This window comes from Marmota monax, unplaced genomic scaffold, assembly GCF_021218885.2.
Source record: "Marmota monax isolate L192 unplaced genomic scaffold, Marmota_monax_Labrador192_F-V1.1 WCK01_AAM20220418_F8-fsc00117, whole genome shotgun sequence".
Classification (NCBI taxonomy): Eukaryota; Metazoa; Chordata; class Mammalia; order Rodentia; family Sciuridae; genus Marmota; species Marmota monax.
In genome coordinates, this window is record NW_026693023.1 from 5,513,976 (window position 1) to 5,531,145 (window position 17,170).

The 17,170-nt window shown below is 38.3% G+C and overlaps 1 protein-coding gene across 8 annotated transcripts in view; it reads left to right on the top strand.

Annotated features, from left to right (window-relative positions):
• Unc5d (unc-5 netrin receptor D) overlaps nt 1–16,941 on the top strand; it is a 524,947-nt gene extending 508,006 nt beyond the window's left edge. For all 8 annotated transcript variants that reach the window (XM_058582323.1, XM_046453286.2, XM_058582325.1 and 5 more), the window contains one exon: nt 11,154–16,941. In XM_058582323.1, coding sequence (XP_058438306.1) covers nt 11,154–11,358 — 205 coding nt within the window. In that variant the 3' untranslated portion in view covers nt 11,359–16,941. The remainder of the gene's footprint in view (nt 1–11,153) is intronic.
• Nucleotides 16,942–17,170: the final 229 nt, after the last annotated feature.

A 17,170-nucleotide genomic window follows, 5' to 3' on the forward strand; every position in this document is an offset into this window, starting at 1 on the left:
CCATCTTGACTTGTTTACAGACTCTAATAGTTATGAATGTATAAGAAAAAAACATGAGGCTGAATATTTCCCAGAAGCTTTGACTAAGGAAGAGATGTCTCATTTATAACCTAAAAACACTGGGGCAATGTCAAGTTTCACTTTCTGATCGACATGGACACAGAATGAAGAACTAATCCAAATGATATAATTTAGTTCAAGAGAGCCGAGAAAGAGAGCACATGCACATTGGGCAGAATTATCTGCCCAGGAGGCCTGGTTCTACCACCAATCCCAGTCTTCCTGAATATGTCACTTACTGTTCCTATGTTTATCTTTCTAGAAATGCAATTTATAGGAGTATTTCAAGTCTCTAATCCAATCTGACTATTAAAGTTTATGGTTTTTAAGTTACCACTTAGAAAAAATAATTACAACAGAGTATCTGTGGGTCCATTAATTTACAGAATGAGCATGTGCATGTTCCTGTTTTGTTCCATCATGTTCTGCATTTACAGCATATATAAGACCTGCAGCAAGGGGCTAGGGTTGTGGCTCAAGTGGTACAGTGCTCGCCTAGCATGTATGAGGCACTGGGTTTGATGTTCAGCACCACATAAAAATAAAATAAAGATATTGTATCCACCTAAAATTAAAAAAAAAAATTTAAAAAAAGACCTGCAGCATGTGCGTCTAAAGTCATCCATCTCTGACTTTGAGCAAGGACCTTGAGTAGGGAAAGTATATTTCAAACTAGGAGATTAAGTTCAATAGCCTTTGTGTCTGGGCACTAATGAACATCAGGTGGCTGTGTTGGAACCCATTGCCCCCTCCAAAGTCTAGGGTCATAAAACTTGAGTACATGGCATGAACTGTTGGTTTGCTGTTTTCCCCTAAAACCCCATCTCAATTTGGGAAAGACTCAATTCCCTTGACAAGTAATTCAAACACCTGTTTTATGGAAAATTTTCAGCACAATGCCCAGAATATGTAGATCCCTAGCAAATATTAGTTATTCCTCTTGACACTGTTACAATGAATACCAGATAATCACAGGAATGTATGTAATCTACTTCTGTTTCAAAACATTATGTAGTTAAGGTATTGAATTCCAGTGACCACAATTTCCTGTGTCCTTCTTTATTCTCTAGCTTTAGTCTTCAAAAGTAGCCTAACTGTACAGTGAAAAAGACTTAAATGAAGGATCAGCAAACATTCTTTTTCTCTTTTTATTTATTTATTTTATTAGAGCTTTAAGGTAGCATTTTTTTTTCTCTAAAGGACCAGTATAATACTACCTAGTATATAGGTAGTAAATAATTGGGGACATATGGGATGTATTGCGAGCACTCAACAACTATTCAGCTCTGCCTCTGTAGCATGAAAAGATCCTGAAATAAGACACATAAACAAATAGGCCTGGCTGTTTCCCAGTGTATGTTCTTTGCAAAAATAGAAAGTGGCCTCTATTTGCTGAACAGTCCATAGTAACTGATTCCTGATTTAAAGGAGTCTACCTTCACTTAGCAAAAGGTCCATAGGGCTTTGTTGCTTTTATCAGGATAGTACCTGGAGCTAAGTACTCCTGTTCAGCTCTGCGCCAAGCTTTTCCAGGGTTGAAGAGCTAGGGGGGTCATGGCAGAGGTAGCCACTAAGGCATTTGGAAAAGCAGAAGAGGAGGACTACTCCAAATTCCTATGCCATGTTAGCTAATTCCCATTCTCATTTTATAGAAATTCTTACATTTCTCTTCCTTTTTCATTTGCTAGAGCAAAGAAATATATTCTCCTTCCTGGAAAGGAATGTATGTGACAGAGGGGATTTGCAGATACAACCCGTCACAGTTTCCTATTGTATAATCCTTCATCACTGTTTTTACTTTTTTAAAAAAATATATTTTTAGTTGTAGATGGGCATAATACCTTTATTTATTTATTTTTATGTGGTGCTGAGGATCAAACCCAGTGCCTCACACGTGCTAGGCAAGTACTCTACCATTAAGCTACAACTCCAGTCCCATGTTTTTACTTTCTTATGTTTGGATATAACTGAGTATGAAACAAATAAATTCAAATCATGGAAATCTAAAACTGTCCATACACTGATATTAATGGGTAAGAAAGCTGTTTTGTTAGTTTTGGATTTCATCTACTCTGTGGTCAAACAGAAGCACATAGTCAACATTTCTATTCAAAGAATAAACCCTTGATCTTATGATGACACTTTTACCTGGCTCTTCCCCACTCTCAACCTCCCAAAGGGTTAAACAGCTAACAAAGTGACAGATTCCAAATCATGAAGGAGGAAGAGTTTTCAAAGAGGATGGAGGAAAACATTTGTTTTTATTTTATTGCCAGTGAAAATGTTTTTTTACCCTCCTTTTGGTAATGCAATTGTCACTTATGATAATCTGTCTTTTTGTCAAACAAATTTTTACTGAGATCTAAATAGGAAAGAAGACACAGGGAGTATAAAGTGGAAGACTTAGCAATGGATGAGAAGATGAAGCCTAACAGTAGTGTGTGCTGTACCTCTGGCAACTCAGGTAGCCTTACAACTTGCCGAGCATACCTGACAAGCTAAATATGCTGCACAGCCTAGCAAAGAATGTCATAGATAATAGTTGCAATTATGGATTCTGTGAGGGAAATTTGACTATGACTCAGTGAGCCTACTTGCTACACTTCAAAGCTGAGATTGTACATTTAGTCTGCAAATTCAACTGCAATAACTCTCCACTTCAGAGCTCTTGGCCACATGTGATTGGTGGGATATTACTGAGGACTTAACCAATTAAACAATACCTAAAACTACCTGCTTCAGTTAGAAGTATTCTCCCCATTTAAACCCTCACAGCACTTTATATATTTTATGATACTTTTAATTTTTTTAAATTACTGTGAAACCTAGATAGATCCAACTACTTTGGGAAAATTCAGTAAATCTTTCTTGAATGAATGATATGAACTCTTTCATAGGATAGTATATTTGACCTTTAAGCCTTGCCTCCTAATGAAGAAAACTGATAAGAATAAGCATCAAGGGATTTCTACATTTATTCTTAATTAAAAGTTGTTTGGCTGATGTGATGGAAGTGTCCTGTCTTTTTCCCTCAAGTATTAAGTTCTTAGAGTTCTACAATTAGATGATTCTTTTGTAAGTCCTCATGATTTCCATATTCCAGAAACCCTTGTGAAAACACATCCATCTTGACCACATTGCTATGGGAACAGATGCATGAGATATGGGTGGATGAGTAGAAGGGATGTAGACAAAATAGAAGAAAGGGTTCTAAAATGGAAATGTAGTAAATGAATTACATACTATTAATAGTTTTTTCCCAAGGCCCTCCCTAGTAATATATGTATTTGGAAATCCATAAGCAGTGCCAGGGAAACATATTTCTTACTGGTATTCTGGTTAAAATGGATCAAATGCATTTCAATTGTCAGGGTTAATGGATGATGGTGTAAAAATTGTGAGCAAATGAAAGTCCTTGAACCTTGTGGCTGAGGAGCAGTGGTGTAACAACTTGTTTTCCACCAAATCTTTTAACAGGGCCTTTAATGAGAAGCAGAATCTTCTCGCATTGAGGTCATGTCTTCTCATTCCCTCTGTCTACCCTCTTAATTGGATTCAGAGGAACAGTGAAATGACCAGAGGGCAGTGGGAAAGGACAGTGGAGGTCACAAAGCAGCTTATTAATCTGGCTCTGAATAAGTGGTTGAGAATTCACTGAAGTTGGGCCTGTCCCAGAGCCAGAGTTGAGGGTAAAGAAGGGAAGAAGAGAGAGAGGGAAAGATGAGTGCAAAATGCATGTGGAACATCTGCTTCCTTTTCACTCCCTTGTTTTAGGTGTTCACTATAATTGCCCCAAACTAAGCTTTCTTGGTTCTGCAGGCTAGAGGCTGGAAAACACATCCTAAACTTTAAGTAATAACAATGGGTGAGAGGCTGCCATTTCCAAAAACAATCTCCATGACTTTTCTAAAGGAGAATTAATACATCAGGGAGGCAGCATTACATAGGTCCTTGGAGGCAAAATACAAAGAAGCTCATATCACATTGTCTGGTTCTGGCCCAGTGGACATACGCAGGGCCTGGAACTTGAAAGGCCCTTGCAGTGAAGCCAGAGGGACCCAACATAGCAAAGTGTGGGTGTTTGGGCTTTATTCCACTAAAGTCAGTGACTCATGAAAATGCCCACTAATATGAAGCTGAAAAGAGACAGCCTTGGGACAGGTTTAGTCATGAACAAGCTGTATATGGTTTGTAAATGGCAGGTGTCCATCCTGAAGGCAATATGGAAAAGAAGCTTTTTATATTCCTCCAAGAGAGCTAAAGTTGTGCTCCCACTGCAAACTCCAAGGGGTGCTATCATTTCTTTTGTAAGTAGTTGTGGGTTTGTACTAGTCTTTGAAAGAATAGGTTTTTCTCTGTTAAACTAAATGCAGTTTTCAGAAAAGATGGACATAGACATGCTAAAGCCCCTTGGTATCCTAAATGAACCCCTCACAGATACCATTTCAAACAGTGTTGAAAAATCTGACCATCTCAGTATGTCTGAAAGTGATGTCTTCATAATTTAAGAAAGTGAAATCGTGAGAATGATTTTATACCTTATCTATTTGAGTGCCCTTAAGGGGGACTATTTCTTTTCTACTATTTGTGAGGTTTAAGTGAAACACATAATGATTAATTTTGCAAAGTGAGGGGTATAAATATTTCAGCCTTCCCCTGCCCTGGATTAGAATCATGGTCTTTTCTCTTGGAACCAATGGTAGTCATTCTACTTTCCTCTGAGGATTCTCAAAAATGTTCCCAGGTAATTTTAATGGACAATTGAGTTTAACGTATTCCTTCCATGATGTATACCAGTTCAAAGAAAAGTAGAGATTATGATTTGGTGGGTTTTACTTCCTTTTCATTTCCCAAATTGAGAAATTGTTATAGGATTATATGAGAACTAAAAGCAGATCACAACTGGCTTTTGTTCTCATTTGGCAACTCAGAGATGTCTTCCATGCCTGGGGGCTTTAGTGTGTTTTCCAAAGAAAAAGAATACTTGTTATCCCCTTTCAACAACAAGTGAAAGGCAAAAGCATAACTATAAAGGAAATGTTATTGCCAAAGTAACTGGCCTGAAAGAATTAATGCAGCCCTCTTGGGCTGGGCTGGGCTGGGCTGGGCTGGGATGAGTGGAACTCGGCTGTGTCCAGAGTTGCTCATGTCCTTTCCTTGGGGGTTCTCCCTGCCATCTTCTTTTCAAGTACAAGCAGCAGGCAGTTTTATTATAGTGCTCATCCCTAGGCGACCCTTCAGTCTATAAACACTGACTGGCCTCATCCTGAGGCTGCTTGGTGTTTGCAGAGTACCTAGGCAGGTTGAAGTTTGGGAATGGAAGTTTAGATGAGAGGACCACTGTTTATGGTGTGTCCAATTACTGCTATTCAGTAAAAAAGGCTTTTCTTCTATTTGTATTAAAAAAAAAAAAAAACTTATGGAGGGTTGCTTTGGGTCACATAAGAGACTTTCATTAGATGAAACAATTTAGGATGATAGCAGAGATTAATTTTTTTTCATTATGACAGTGTTTCAATTCCCTCTTTGATACTAGACAGTAGAATGATGCACTGTTCTTATAATGATGTTTCCTAATCTATTACAGGCAGTTTAACTTATATTCCACTTTTTATACTGACAAACTACTCAGAAGATATTTCTAAAATATGCCTTATAATGACTTTTTTAAAGGTTGCATTATATATAGATAACAGTACTGTATAGAATATAAACAGATAATCTTGCTGCCTTCAGGTTACAGGTGCAAATAGTCCCTTCTATTTGACATTGAGTTAAAGCCCAAATTCTGAATAAAATTATGGCCTGTAACTGGTATAAGGTGTTTTCTATAGGAAGGTTGGGCTTTCTTCTCACAATTAGCCACAAGAAGAGTTTACAGCTAGTGGATTGGTATATTGGCCCCCTGGTAGCATGGTTCTGAGTAACTAAAAGAAAAGCTTTGTTATCTGGAATTTAGAATGAAAAGGAGTCCCTTTATAGGCCACTTGTAAGTGCAGGGTGCCCTTGGTAGCTCTTCAGTACAGTTCCCCAGGGCTAAGATAAAGCCTCCAACACAGCCTTCCTCTCCATTACTGTTATCTCCTACCTTTGTTAACTGATTGAGGATTTAGATGTACTAGTCCCTGAGGCATTTGCATTTGAATACTGCAGGGATGCTGGAAGACCTGAAAGCTTTCACAGTGGGGGAGAAAAAGTCAGTTTTCCTTTTTATGGAATCAGCCCTGTGTTGCAATAATCTATAAATACCTTATATGGCAGAATTTTACCAGGGACCCTCAATTCTCCTCTCTGCCCCTCATCTTATGCTCCCAAAAGAAAACAGACGACCCAATGACTATTTCCAAAAAAAAAAAAAAAAAGTCATTCTAAAGTGAGTTTCATTTTTAGTTTAACATAGTTATTAGTTGGAAGATATATTTTGATAACTAAGGTTCTATATAAAAATTTGGCTTTATAAGTTGGCCCATGCCTCACTAGTGAAATTGATAAAGATTCATGTTTCCAATTCCGCCCCAGTTTCTACAGAAAGAAAGGAATTTTAATTGGAGCCAGGGGATGGGGATAGGAAAGTCTAAAAGATGAAATTAATCATGGTAATAAAACAAACCCCTGGGAACTCAGGTGTATAGAAAGCATTTAAGCTCAACAAAACAAAATTAAATTTAATAAACTATTAGTACTCAGTGAACTTACATGGATGAATTTATTCAACTACCTTAACATAAGCTTTGATCTGCTTGTTTACATGTATTATATAGTTAATCTGTACTCATTGAATGGGAGTTCCAAAGGAGATGATAAAGTCATGGAGTCTACAGGGCTTTGGGCAAATGAATAGAACTGAAGGCATAGAATGTTCTAAAGTCAACTAACATTCAGAGATTCGATCATCTTAACTGCATAATATATACATCTTTATTGAACCAAAAAATGTAAATCTGAATTTTCTAACTTACCTCAGTTATCAGAATTTGGAATGGTTTTGATACAAGATTCCCTGAAGTTCAGGCATAACAAAGTAACAAAGCATCTAAGGTGAATGTAATAAACATTTGCTTCTTTAAATCTTTCTATAAAGAAAGTTGAATATTCAGGCATCCACTTGAATATTCAGGATTGCCATTTGTTTGTTAATGTTTAGGTTTCATTTCAAAAGAAAAAAAAAAAGACACTCAGGACTTAAGATCAGCTCTTGCTGTGAATTCTATTTTGCAGTAGTAACAATGTTCCCTGACTTGGTATGTGCATTACCTGCTGGTAGCCAAATGTGCTTGTATTATTAAGAAGAGAAATGGGTCACAGAGATGGGAATCAGAATAATTTCAAAAGGGTGGTATACAGAGATGACTGAATTTTCAAAAAAATCATAGTACACATAGACCCAATAAAATAATAGCTATCTTTGAGAAATAGCCTATTGTATTAGGATTCTAGGTATTTTTATATATTATGTTTTATGTTGTGTACAAGTGAATATAGTTTAATAGGATGCCTATTAATTGCAAAGCTGATTGATTGTATTATTTTTAATAAGATGGATGTGTTCCTTTATGTATCTACTAACATTAAAAGGAAGTTGAAATTTGTATGTGTTATGCTGAATGTGCTTGTGCAGATTTAGAGAATAAATCTAAATCTAACTTTGGGAAGCATATTTCACTTTTTACAATATGTTCAGAGACCTGTGCCAAGTAAGAATTTTATTCCTGCCTCTTTTGATCACTTAGCTTTCTTTAACTGTGGGTACCTATTGCACAAAACAGAACATTTGCAGGACTTTTCAGAGCCACATGGCTGGTGGGAGTCCTTCTCTGCTCTGCTGTGCCCCCTGCAGACAAGTGAACCTTGAACACCTCTGACCGCAACCCCCTCCATGGGGTCATGAATATTTTTAAAATTGTCTCAGGACAAAGATTAATCTTCACCTTCAAAACATATTCTTTATTCTATTCTTTATGATTCAGTCTTTCTGTCATGTCTTGAAGTATCAAAGATCCTCAAACATTTCAAAGGAAAAAGTTCTCCCAGTGCTTAAGGCAGATGCATTGCCTGGGATTGACCAACTCTGGCCTTGTAGGTGCTTATTTTCAAATGCAGCACAATGCAGGAAATCCAGTCTAATTTTCTTCCAAGTAACAGCTTTGGACTTCCAGTTTGGGTTATAAGCTAACATAGCACAATGGCCAATAGGCCAAATCTGTCCCATCACCTGTTTTTTGTAGCCACAACTAAGAATGTTTGTGTGTGTGTGTGTTTTGTTTACTTTTGCATTTTTAAATGACTAGAAAAAAAATCAAAAGACTAAAACTGGGTGACATGTAGAAACTGTATGACCATCAAATTCCAGTGTCACCAAATAAAGTTTTACTGGAAGATGGCCACCACACATACACACACACACACACACTCCTATCCTCAGTGGCTGCCTTTGCACTACCATGGTGGAGCATAGACGCTGCAGTGAGGCCATAGGAGGTCTCCAGCACCAGAAATATCTACTCTGTGGCCCTTTACCAAAGACGTTTATCAACCCCTGATATCACAGATTATAGTTTAACTTTAGGGTTAATAAGATCACAAGAATTCCAGTCACTACCAAAAAACACAAGACCACTGCTGTTCACTAGTAAAGGCAAGGTGTGAACCCTCAGTAAAATGATGAGAAAGCTAGTGCTACTCCAACTATTGCCTTTGTTGTCCTTGAAACAACATTTGGGATCCCAAAGACAAAAGTGTGTCCGTGATCATTACGTTGATAATGGATTTGAAAAGCAGTGGCCACCCAGGCCAGCCACAGCCCACTGAGGCCTCCTTGGGCCTCTTCCCCAGCTATTCCTTCAGTTGTGTGCTGCCTGAATGTCAGTGAGGGTGCATGTAGGGAGACAGAGCAATTTCCCCACAGGGCCAGAAGGAAGGGCCAACATTCAAAAGTTGGCAAAATAAGAGGAACCAGGATCCCTTCAACCGCCCCCCCCAGCAGGGTTTGCTGTGGGAATGGAGGGGACGAGGGAATTTTTAAGCTGGCCTTCTCACTTTCTCAGTTAAAGGTTCATATTAGTGGAATGTGTGTGTAGTAACCTCAGTATTTATACTATTTAGCAACAAACTGACTATTAACAGTCTCTTAAGACTTTGGCTAAAACAACATTTTATTCATTCAGAACTGATCTGTGCGTGTGGTGCTGCCAAGCGGTAATGTGCCGATAAAAACTCGCCTTCTCTTGCCAGTGCCATCTCTAGAAGACTGCTTTGTGATTGTGTGTTGGGTGTGGTTGTGAGAACTAGCACCAACTCCCAAACAGGAGCTTTTCTGCAAAATCTTGTAATCCATCAGACTTTGACGTGAGAGAGAGCATTTCTGTCCTTACTGTAAGAGTCCCCATGAAAAGCAGTGACCTTTAATCCTTTGCCTTGTCTTAGTCTTCATCATAGTAAAGTTTTTGTCTAAAAGGTTACCAGTTTTTTTTTTCACTGAAGATACTATAGCATCTGAAAAAGGCTTGCAGGAATCAATTATTCACCCAGTGGATACTGAATAAACACCTGTCATTGTTCTGATAAGTGCTGGTGCAGATTCAGAGAATTATTACATACGACCTTTAACTTTCAGGTGTTACTAGTCAAATGGGAAAGGCAAAGTTCACCCATATGAAATGTGTAAGCATTGCAGTCACATGAAATTTTAAGCACCAGCATGAAAAGAGTTCAGAGAAGACATAAATCATCTTGAAGAAAGAGGAAATGCGATTTGAGCCACACATTGTAGGAGTGTACGATCTTGCAAAACAGTGTAGAGAATGAAAGTGGGCATTCCTAGTGGACTGAAAACTGAGTGAAAGCCAGAAGCAAAGTATTACCTAAGTCAAGCCCAGGGCCCAAGGAGCAAAAGACTGAGGCATATGTAAATTCATATACACATATAAATTTATATAAATTCATATATATTCATATATAGGTATGAATATAAATCAGTGAGATTCCCTAGTAAGCGTGTATGTCTAGATAGATTGATTCATACACACACACGCATACACACACAACCATAATTATGTTGAGGACTGATCAAGGAAGGCATTGAAAAATGACTAAATCTCTTAGGATTGAAGAAATAGAATGCAGCATATTTTAGAGGGTTTGGAGACAGAATGTGGAGGCTTTTGCTATGATTCAGGCCACAAAGTGATAGAATATAAATTAGGGTTAAGTCTTTGTGAATGGAGGAGAAGAGTGAAGCTGATGAGTAGGTCAGAAAGGGAGAAATAACATTAAGGGCATGGTCAAAACCAAAGTCCTATAGCCAGGTGTGGTGGCGCACACCTGTAGTCCCAGTGGCTTAGGAGGCTAAGGCAGGAGGATTGTGAGTTCAAAGCCAGCCTCAGCAAAAGCAAAGCACTTAGCAACTTAGTGAAGCCCTGTCTCTAAATAAAATACAAAATAGGGCTGGGGATGTGGCTCAGTGGTAGAGTGCCTCTGAGTTCAAAGCCCAGTACTTAAATAAATAAATAAATTTCCCAGTACAAAAAATAAGAAAGAAAGACTCTTGTAAATATTTGGGCCACTTGTTATACTTAGAAAGGAGACCAGTTTGGAGGTCTAGAGATTGAGTTGAGGAGGTAGGGACATGTCATTTTGGCAACTCCAAGGTCTTTTAAGATCTGTAGCTAGCTTACGTGAACCTGGAAGCCTACAGGTACAGATTTAGCACTGAGAAAGGAAAGAAAATGAAACTGAAGATCAAGCCTTGACAACCCTTTTGTTTGCCAAGGAAGAAAGCCCTGAAAGATTCTGAAGCAATAGGAATGAGTTTCATCACCACCTAAAGTAATACAGAGCAAAGAGGCCACCCGGGGAGGGGTGGGGGGAACCAGGTCCACGCACACAGCCCATGGAAGTGAGGACTGAAACCAGGCCTGGAAGACAGGAAGGACGTTGGTAACATTCTGAAGGCTGGTTTTAGTTGCATGTTGGGATACAAACTCGACTGCCTACACCCACCTTAGTGCATCTCTCTTCCTCTATTATACCTATTAAAATTAGCTTTTAATTTCCTAATGGTGATTTTTGTTCATTTATGTTTTTTGTTCGTCTAGGAATTTATCTTATTTTGCTACACAAAGCAGCCCCTCTGCTGTCATTTTGAACCTGTGGGAAGCTCGTCATCAGCATGATGGTGACCTTGACTCCCTGGCCTGTGCCCTTGAAGAGATTGGGAGGACACACACGAAACTCTCAAACATTACGGAATCCCAGCTGGATGAAGCAGACTTCAACTACAGCAGGCAGAATGGACTCTAGTCCACTTCCTCTCAGGAGCAGAGGGATGGCCAGCTTTGGGACTTTGGCTTTAAATGGGAAAGAAAAAGGCAGCTCTCTGCCCAGTGGCATTTGGGGAATTCAGCTTTGTTTGTAATCAGTGAGATACCCTGGTTGAAGAAACTGAATTTTCTATAGGTAAAACATGCCAGTAGAGCAAAGGACAAGCTCTCTTAGATGTAAGAGGGTTTTATTGTCTCCCCTGAATCACACGCAGGTCAACACTGGATGCCCTCCTCAGATCTGGAGTGTCTAGGATAGACATGAGGGCATATTGAGACAAAAGTAGCTATGGAGAGAGATGAGCTACAATAAAGCTGAAGGCAGAGATTGATTAAGTGCATGTTTTGAAACAGGTTTTTAATGATGTGCCCCACAGGGCCAGCAGATTCTGGTACCAGATTGTCAGTTTTCTACCAACTGGCATTTGTAATGTCAGGAATCATTGTAAAACTGACTTTTAGAAGTAAAACAGGGTTGCCAACCCATTTGTATGACTTTTTCAACATCAAAGAGGGCGTTTAGATTCTAGAATCTGAATACACCACACCAGCACCAATTTCCTGTCTATACTAGCCACTGAACGGAGACAAGACCCAAAAGTCAGATAGACGACGAACTAGTTCTCGTAGTGTACCTCACCTTCATTTTTTCCCAGAGACAAATCTACCCACTTCTCTCCTTCCTGAACTTCCAGAGTAGAGAGGTTTCAAGGAACATAATGAGATTTTTGAACATGGAAATTTATCTCTTCAAACTCAACCAAGTAGGAGTATCTCTATTCCCAGTTAAGCCAGACAAATTGCAGAGTGCTGTTGGAACACAGCTTATTACATGGATTCAGAGACAGGTCTGGTCAGGCCAGGTCCAAGGAAACATGAACTGCAGATGTCACGGACCTCAAATAAGCTGTAATTCTAAGAGGCAGGTGTTGATCCAGTTCTCCAATATTTTTGTAACAAGGGAATGATGAGATTTACTGCACTTTTCAATCCAAGTTCTGGAAAGTTTCTTAACATTTTGGTACCATGCCATCATAGAATCTCTCAGTAGGGCCACCTAGGTCACCCTCCTTTTGCCTCTTGAGAAATTAGCAGACAGGCTTTGTCCTAGATGATAGCTGAATAAATAGACCTGAGGAATACTTGTCCCAGAAACCACATCCATCATTCAAGGAGCTTCAAGCTCAGCCTCACCAAGTACCCTTTCTCCAGTGAACCTTTAACATGTGGCCACTGCTTTATTTTTCTCTTTTAAAATAGGAGGCAGTGGTATTGTACAGAACTCAGATTCATCAACCATTCATCATCCTCATCTTAATACTTTATTCCATCTTTTTTATCCTCTTCAGTGGTTTTTGACAAGATGCCTGGTAGACTACAGATGAGCAGATGCGCTCCAGCTCATCTTCTGGTGTTTGTTTTCCTTAGCTGTCCACGATCAAGACAACCAAAGTCAAGGACCTAGGTTAACCCCAAGGCAGCTAGTCAGCTACTTAGAGATTGGCTACTTTATTAAAAGTAGTCACGGAATGGGGGAGGTGGGAAGTACTTGGCACTGGAGATGCAATCAATTTTTTAAACACTTTTATAGATCCCTTGTTTAAAAAAAAATGTTGTGAATCTCCTCATAAGTGGAAAAGACCTAAAGAAAGGTTGAGTTTAGGATACCATGGATAAAGCATTGAAGAACTCTGGAATGTGTTGGCCATTTTCTCTAATGTGTGGTGTATCTGGTCCCCTGTATTAGATAGAAGGCTTTGCCACATGTAATTCAAAAAGCATCTTGCTTTTCTCAGGAACCAAAGGCTTATTATATAGAACAAACAAATCATCTTAGAACTGTCAAGCATATTTTCAAACTACCATATCTAGATCAGGAAAACACCACTTTGCTAGTATGCTCAACTTGTTCATTCCTTCTAGGGAATAATGGACAGCATGGAAATGTAAATCACTTCACATCGCTGGTATAATTTTTGAGAGAAAGAGGTGTTAAGTAGATGTTCAATTGCTCACAATAAAATTGAGTTCACTAGCATGATTGGCTGCAGAAGGAATCTGCATTAGCTGTTGAGTAATAAATTATCTAAAACATTGTAGAGCTTATTCGAATCTCCATTTTGGAGGATTTTATTTTAAGTCATTATAATTAGCCTTATAATGGTTTCATCTATTCTGTGAATCCACACCAGATCCTTTCTAGACTTTTTTTTTTTTTTTTTGCATTTGAAAGCAGAAGTTTGGTTTCCCATAGAACCTACTAGATTATTTTAAGATGAGATTATTAATCCCTAAATCTGAATTCTGTAATATCCTCGCATGGGTTTGGTTGATTTTATTTTGTTCCCTTGTTTCTTTGGGTTTTCAGGATTCTTTTTTTTTTTTTTTTGTATTTTTTTGGGGGGATGAAGGGATGGTTTTTGTTTTGGTCTGGGTTAATAAATGCTTTTTAACATCAAATCACATAAAATAATAGAGGAAGAAATCGAGAGATTCACCTTCAGTTTCAGCCCAAGTTTCAAGCAATGCATCTTTTAGTTCCTTTGGTTTCCTTTTTACATTCTTCTCTTAGTTCTGCTAGGTTGCTACAGAAGATTTCTGTATATGAAAGTCTGTGATCATTGCATGTCAGCGTTGTGCCATGTTTTACAATGGAATTTCAAAGAGAACCCATGTTTGTGAGATTTACAGACCAGGGTATGAGTGTGGTGGGAGGGGGTCACCAAAGTCTCAGTGCCCACTTGAACTTGTGGTTATTCACTTGTCCTAAACCCTGCTCTATTTTACTGTTTGCCAGTCATGACACAAATGCCCCTCTTGAAAGAGATTTACTCATTAGTCCCAGCACTTAATTTGGAAGTCTTACTCTCCTAGTACAAAATGAAGCAGAAACTAAAAGTGGCCTTAAATACTTCATAGGTTACTTAAAATTTTTACAAAATATCCCACTTAATGCCAAACCTCCCAGTGTTCAAAGACAGTGAAGTCTTAATTGTCATGCTTTAAACATGCCTTAAAATTATGCCACCAAAATACTACAATTCACAGCTTCACCAGACTGCAGTGCCATCAAGTTAATTTATAGTCTTTACAACATTGCTTGCGCAGTCTTACTGGTTTACATTAAAATCCTTTAAGCCAAAAGGAAGCTCGCTCAATGGATTTAAATGCAAACTTCATTTACCGGTGCAGGAAGTCTCATAAAACTCAGATGCACTCTCACAAAAATTTTATTGGCCTTTTTGTAAGAGATGAAAAGGAATTGACAACAGTTCTCTTTAAAGAGGGGAACTTTTTCTCTTTTTTATTATTTTTATCTCCAACTGCAGAGGTGTTATCCTTTGCCGTGGTCCCTGTATTTTTCTTCCAGTTGGCTTGGAGAAGGAATATTAAATCACTGAAACAGGGTTCTCTTTGGATAAAAAAAAAAAAAAAAAGCTCTGGATTTATTGCAATGATTTTCCTTGAGAAAAAAAAAATATTTCTCAACATCAGGATTGATAAGCAGAATGTTAAAATGTTGTGATTGGTTTTCGATAGTATTCTCTATTTGCCAAACTTCTGGCAAACTTACCTGTGAAATTCAAATCATCAAATCTTTTGATATGCTTTCATTGTTTCCTCTTAGCTGTTTTCTCTTTGATTTCTTAGTCTCTCTGCCCTCAAATGTGTTGAATGATATAGCTATCAGATGTATCTAAGGTAATGTTTTCTAAGGTCTCTGTTCCAACTCTGTGAAGGTCACAGGAATCAGGAAGGAGCTGAGAATCGTGCCTCTCTGGCCCATTCTGTGGCCCATTTTCATTATGTTTCCTCATGAAACATTGCAAAGTTTGAATCCTTAGTAATTCCCATTGACTGGACTAGAGGTGACAGCCTTGACAAATGGGAGAACAATTTGTTGGCCTACAGATGGTGACAAAATTTTATTAGCCCTTTGGTGTTTGTTGCCCTAGCGCTGTATTTGAAAATTGATGCTTTAGCCAAAAGCTGAATGGCCACCGTTTCTGTAGTTTCCACTGTTTTGTCTGCATAGAATTTTCCTGAACTAACAAGCAAAAACGTATTTTGTCAAATGTCACAAAAGTGAAAATGTTACTAATTTTAGACGTGTTGCATATTTTGTGTTTTTCCTTTCCAAACTCTTTTAAAAAGCTGCAGTTTCAAAGCTGTTTGGCTGTATTGACAGCATGTGGTGTTTTTTGCAAAAGCAATTCTAGGAGAGCCAGTGTCTACCATGGACTCCTCACATCCCCACTGCAGGGTCATCAACAAAATCAAAATGGCAATTTGTATGCTGTAATTTTTCAAAAGATAAAAGGGGATGGAAACCAGACCTGGCTGTTAGTCACTAGTGTGTAGTACTGTGATCTGAAGTAGGAAATTTAACTCACATAGAATAATTGTGGTTTTTGAAGCAGCTACTCATTGCTTTTTCCTTTTGCTGTGAAGATCATGGACTTGGAATGTCCTCATGAGGTGGGCCTAAGACAGTAACATTTAAACTTCATGTCTTCAAACCCACCCTCCATCTGAATCCAAAGACAAAAAAAAAGACAGTAAGCTTCATGGTTAGGCCTAAGCTTAAAATTTCCTTCCCACCTCTAATACTGATTTGATCAAGGGTTATATCCTTTCTTTTTTCCCAAAAAGTTTTAGCTTTGAATTGCAGAATATATCACTGAATTTAGTAATGTAGTTCTCTGTGTGAATAGAAACAGGTATCAAAATTCTTTTACAAAAGGCATAATTACAATGAAAACACCCTTTGGTCTCAAACTTTGCTGAACACTCAAAAAGTGTTTCACTTTTCTCAAGCATTATTTACACCCAAATTCCAAAATTGGACAAAGGATGCAGTTTCCTTAAAATGTAAACTCTATAGTAGAGATTTAATTGTGGTTCTGGTGAATCATAAAAGGAGAGATAATATTTGAAGAAGTTCATAAGCAGAATATCATTCCTCCTGACCCCTTCACTGAGACATAGGCATTACAATCAGAATTGGACTTAATAGCCCCAGTGTTCCTCCTTAGCAATCTCTGATGGTGCTGAGGAGGGACCACCAGGATGCAGCCATCTAAGCCTCATTAGAGAGTCCCTGAGCGTGATCAATCAGAAATACTCCTTGAGGCTTATTCTGGATGTAGCCTGCTCTCATTTGAAACTTCTCCCTAAGAAATTGGGGAAACACTCATACTGTCAGAATTTTTGGTCAGAAAAGCAATTTTCTCCTTTTCTTAACTGGAATAAAGACTTAGAATTCCCATTGTTCCTAATTGTATCTGATTGATACACACGTTCCATTAAGTCTTGACCTAGAAATATTGCAAACATAAGCAGGTAGAGGGAAACTGGCCTCTCCTAAACCCAACTCGAAAACACATCAGTAGTTGTTTACCTCCATTTCTGTATGGAAGAATTTAAAACAGATTTCATTTTGTTCTGTTTATTTTGGGAAGGTACATGGGGGTGTTCTTCCCAGTGATTCATATCTCAAACCCATACCACTCTCAACTTTTATTTGATGTGTTCAAAGCCAAAAAAAAAAAAATAATAAAAAGCAGGGCTGAACACTTAATTTGACATGAAGCTGAAGGAGTGGGCAAGGCAGAGGAGAAAGTCTGAAGAAAGCATGGCCTTGGCTTCATACCACACTTTTTGTGCCTTGTATTATCAATGTAAATTCTGAATGTTGTACAGTAAATACGGATGGACTTCTTAGAGAAGGCTGCACCGGCTTCTTTTTCAGCACATGTACATATCTATAAATATATATACATATATATTTG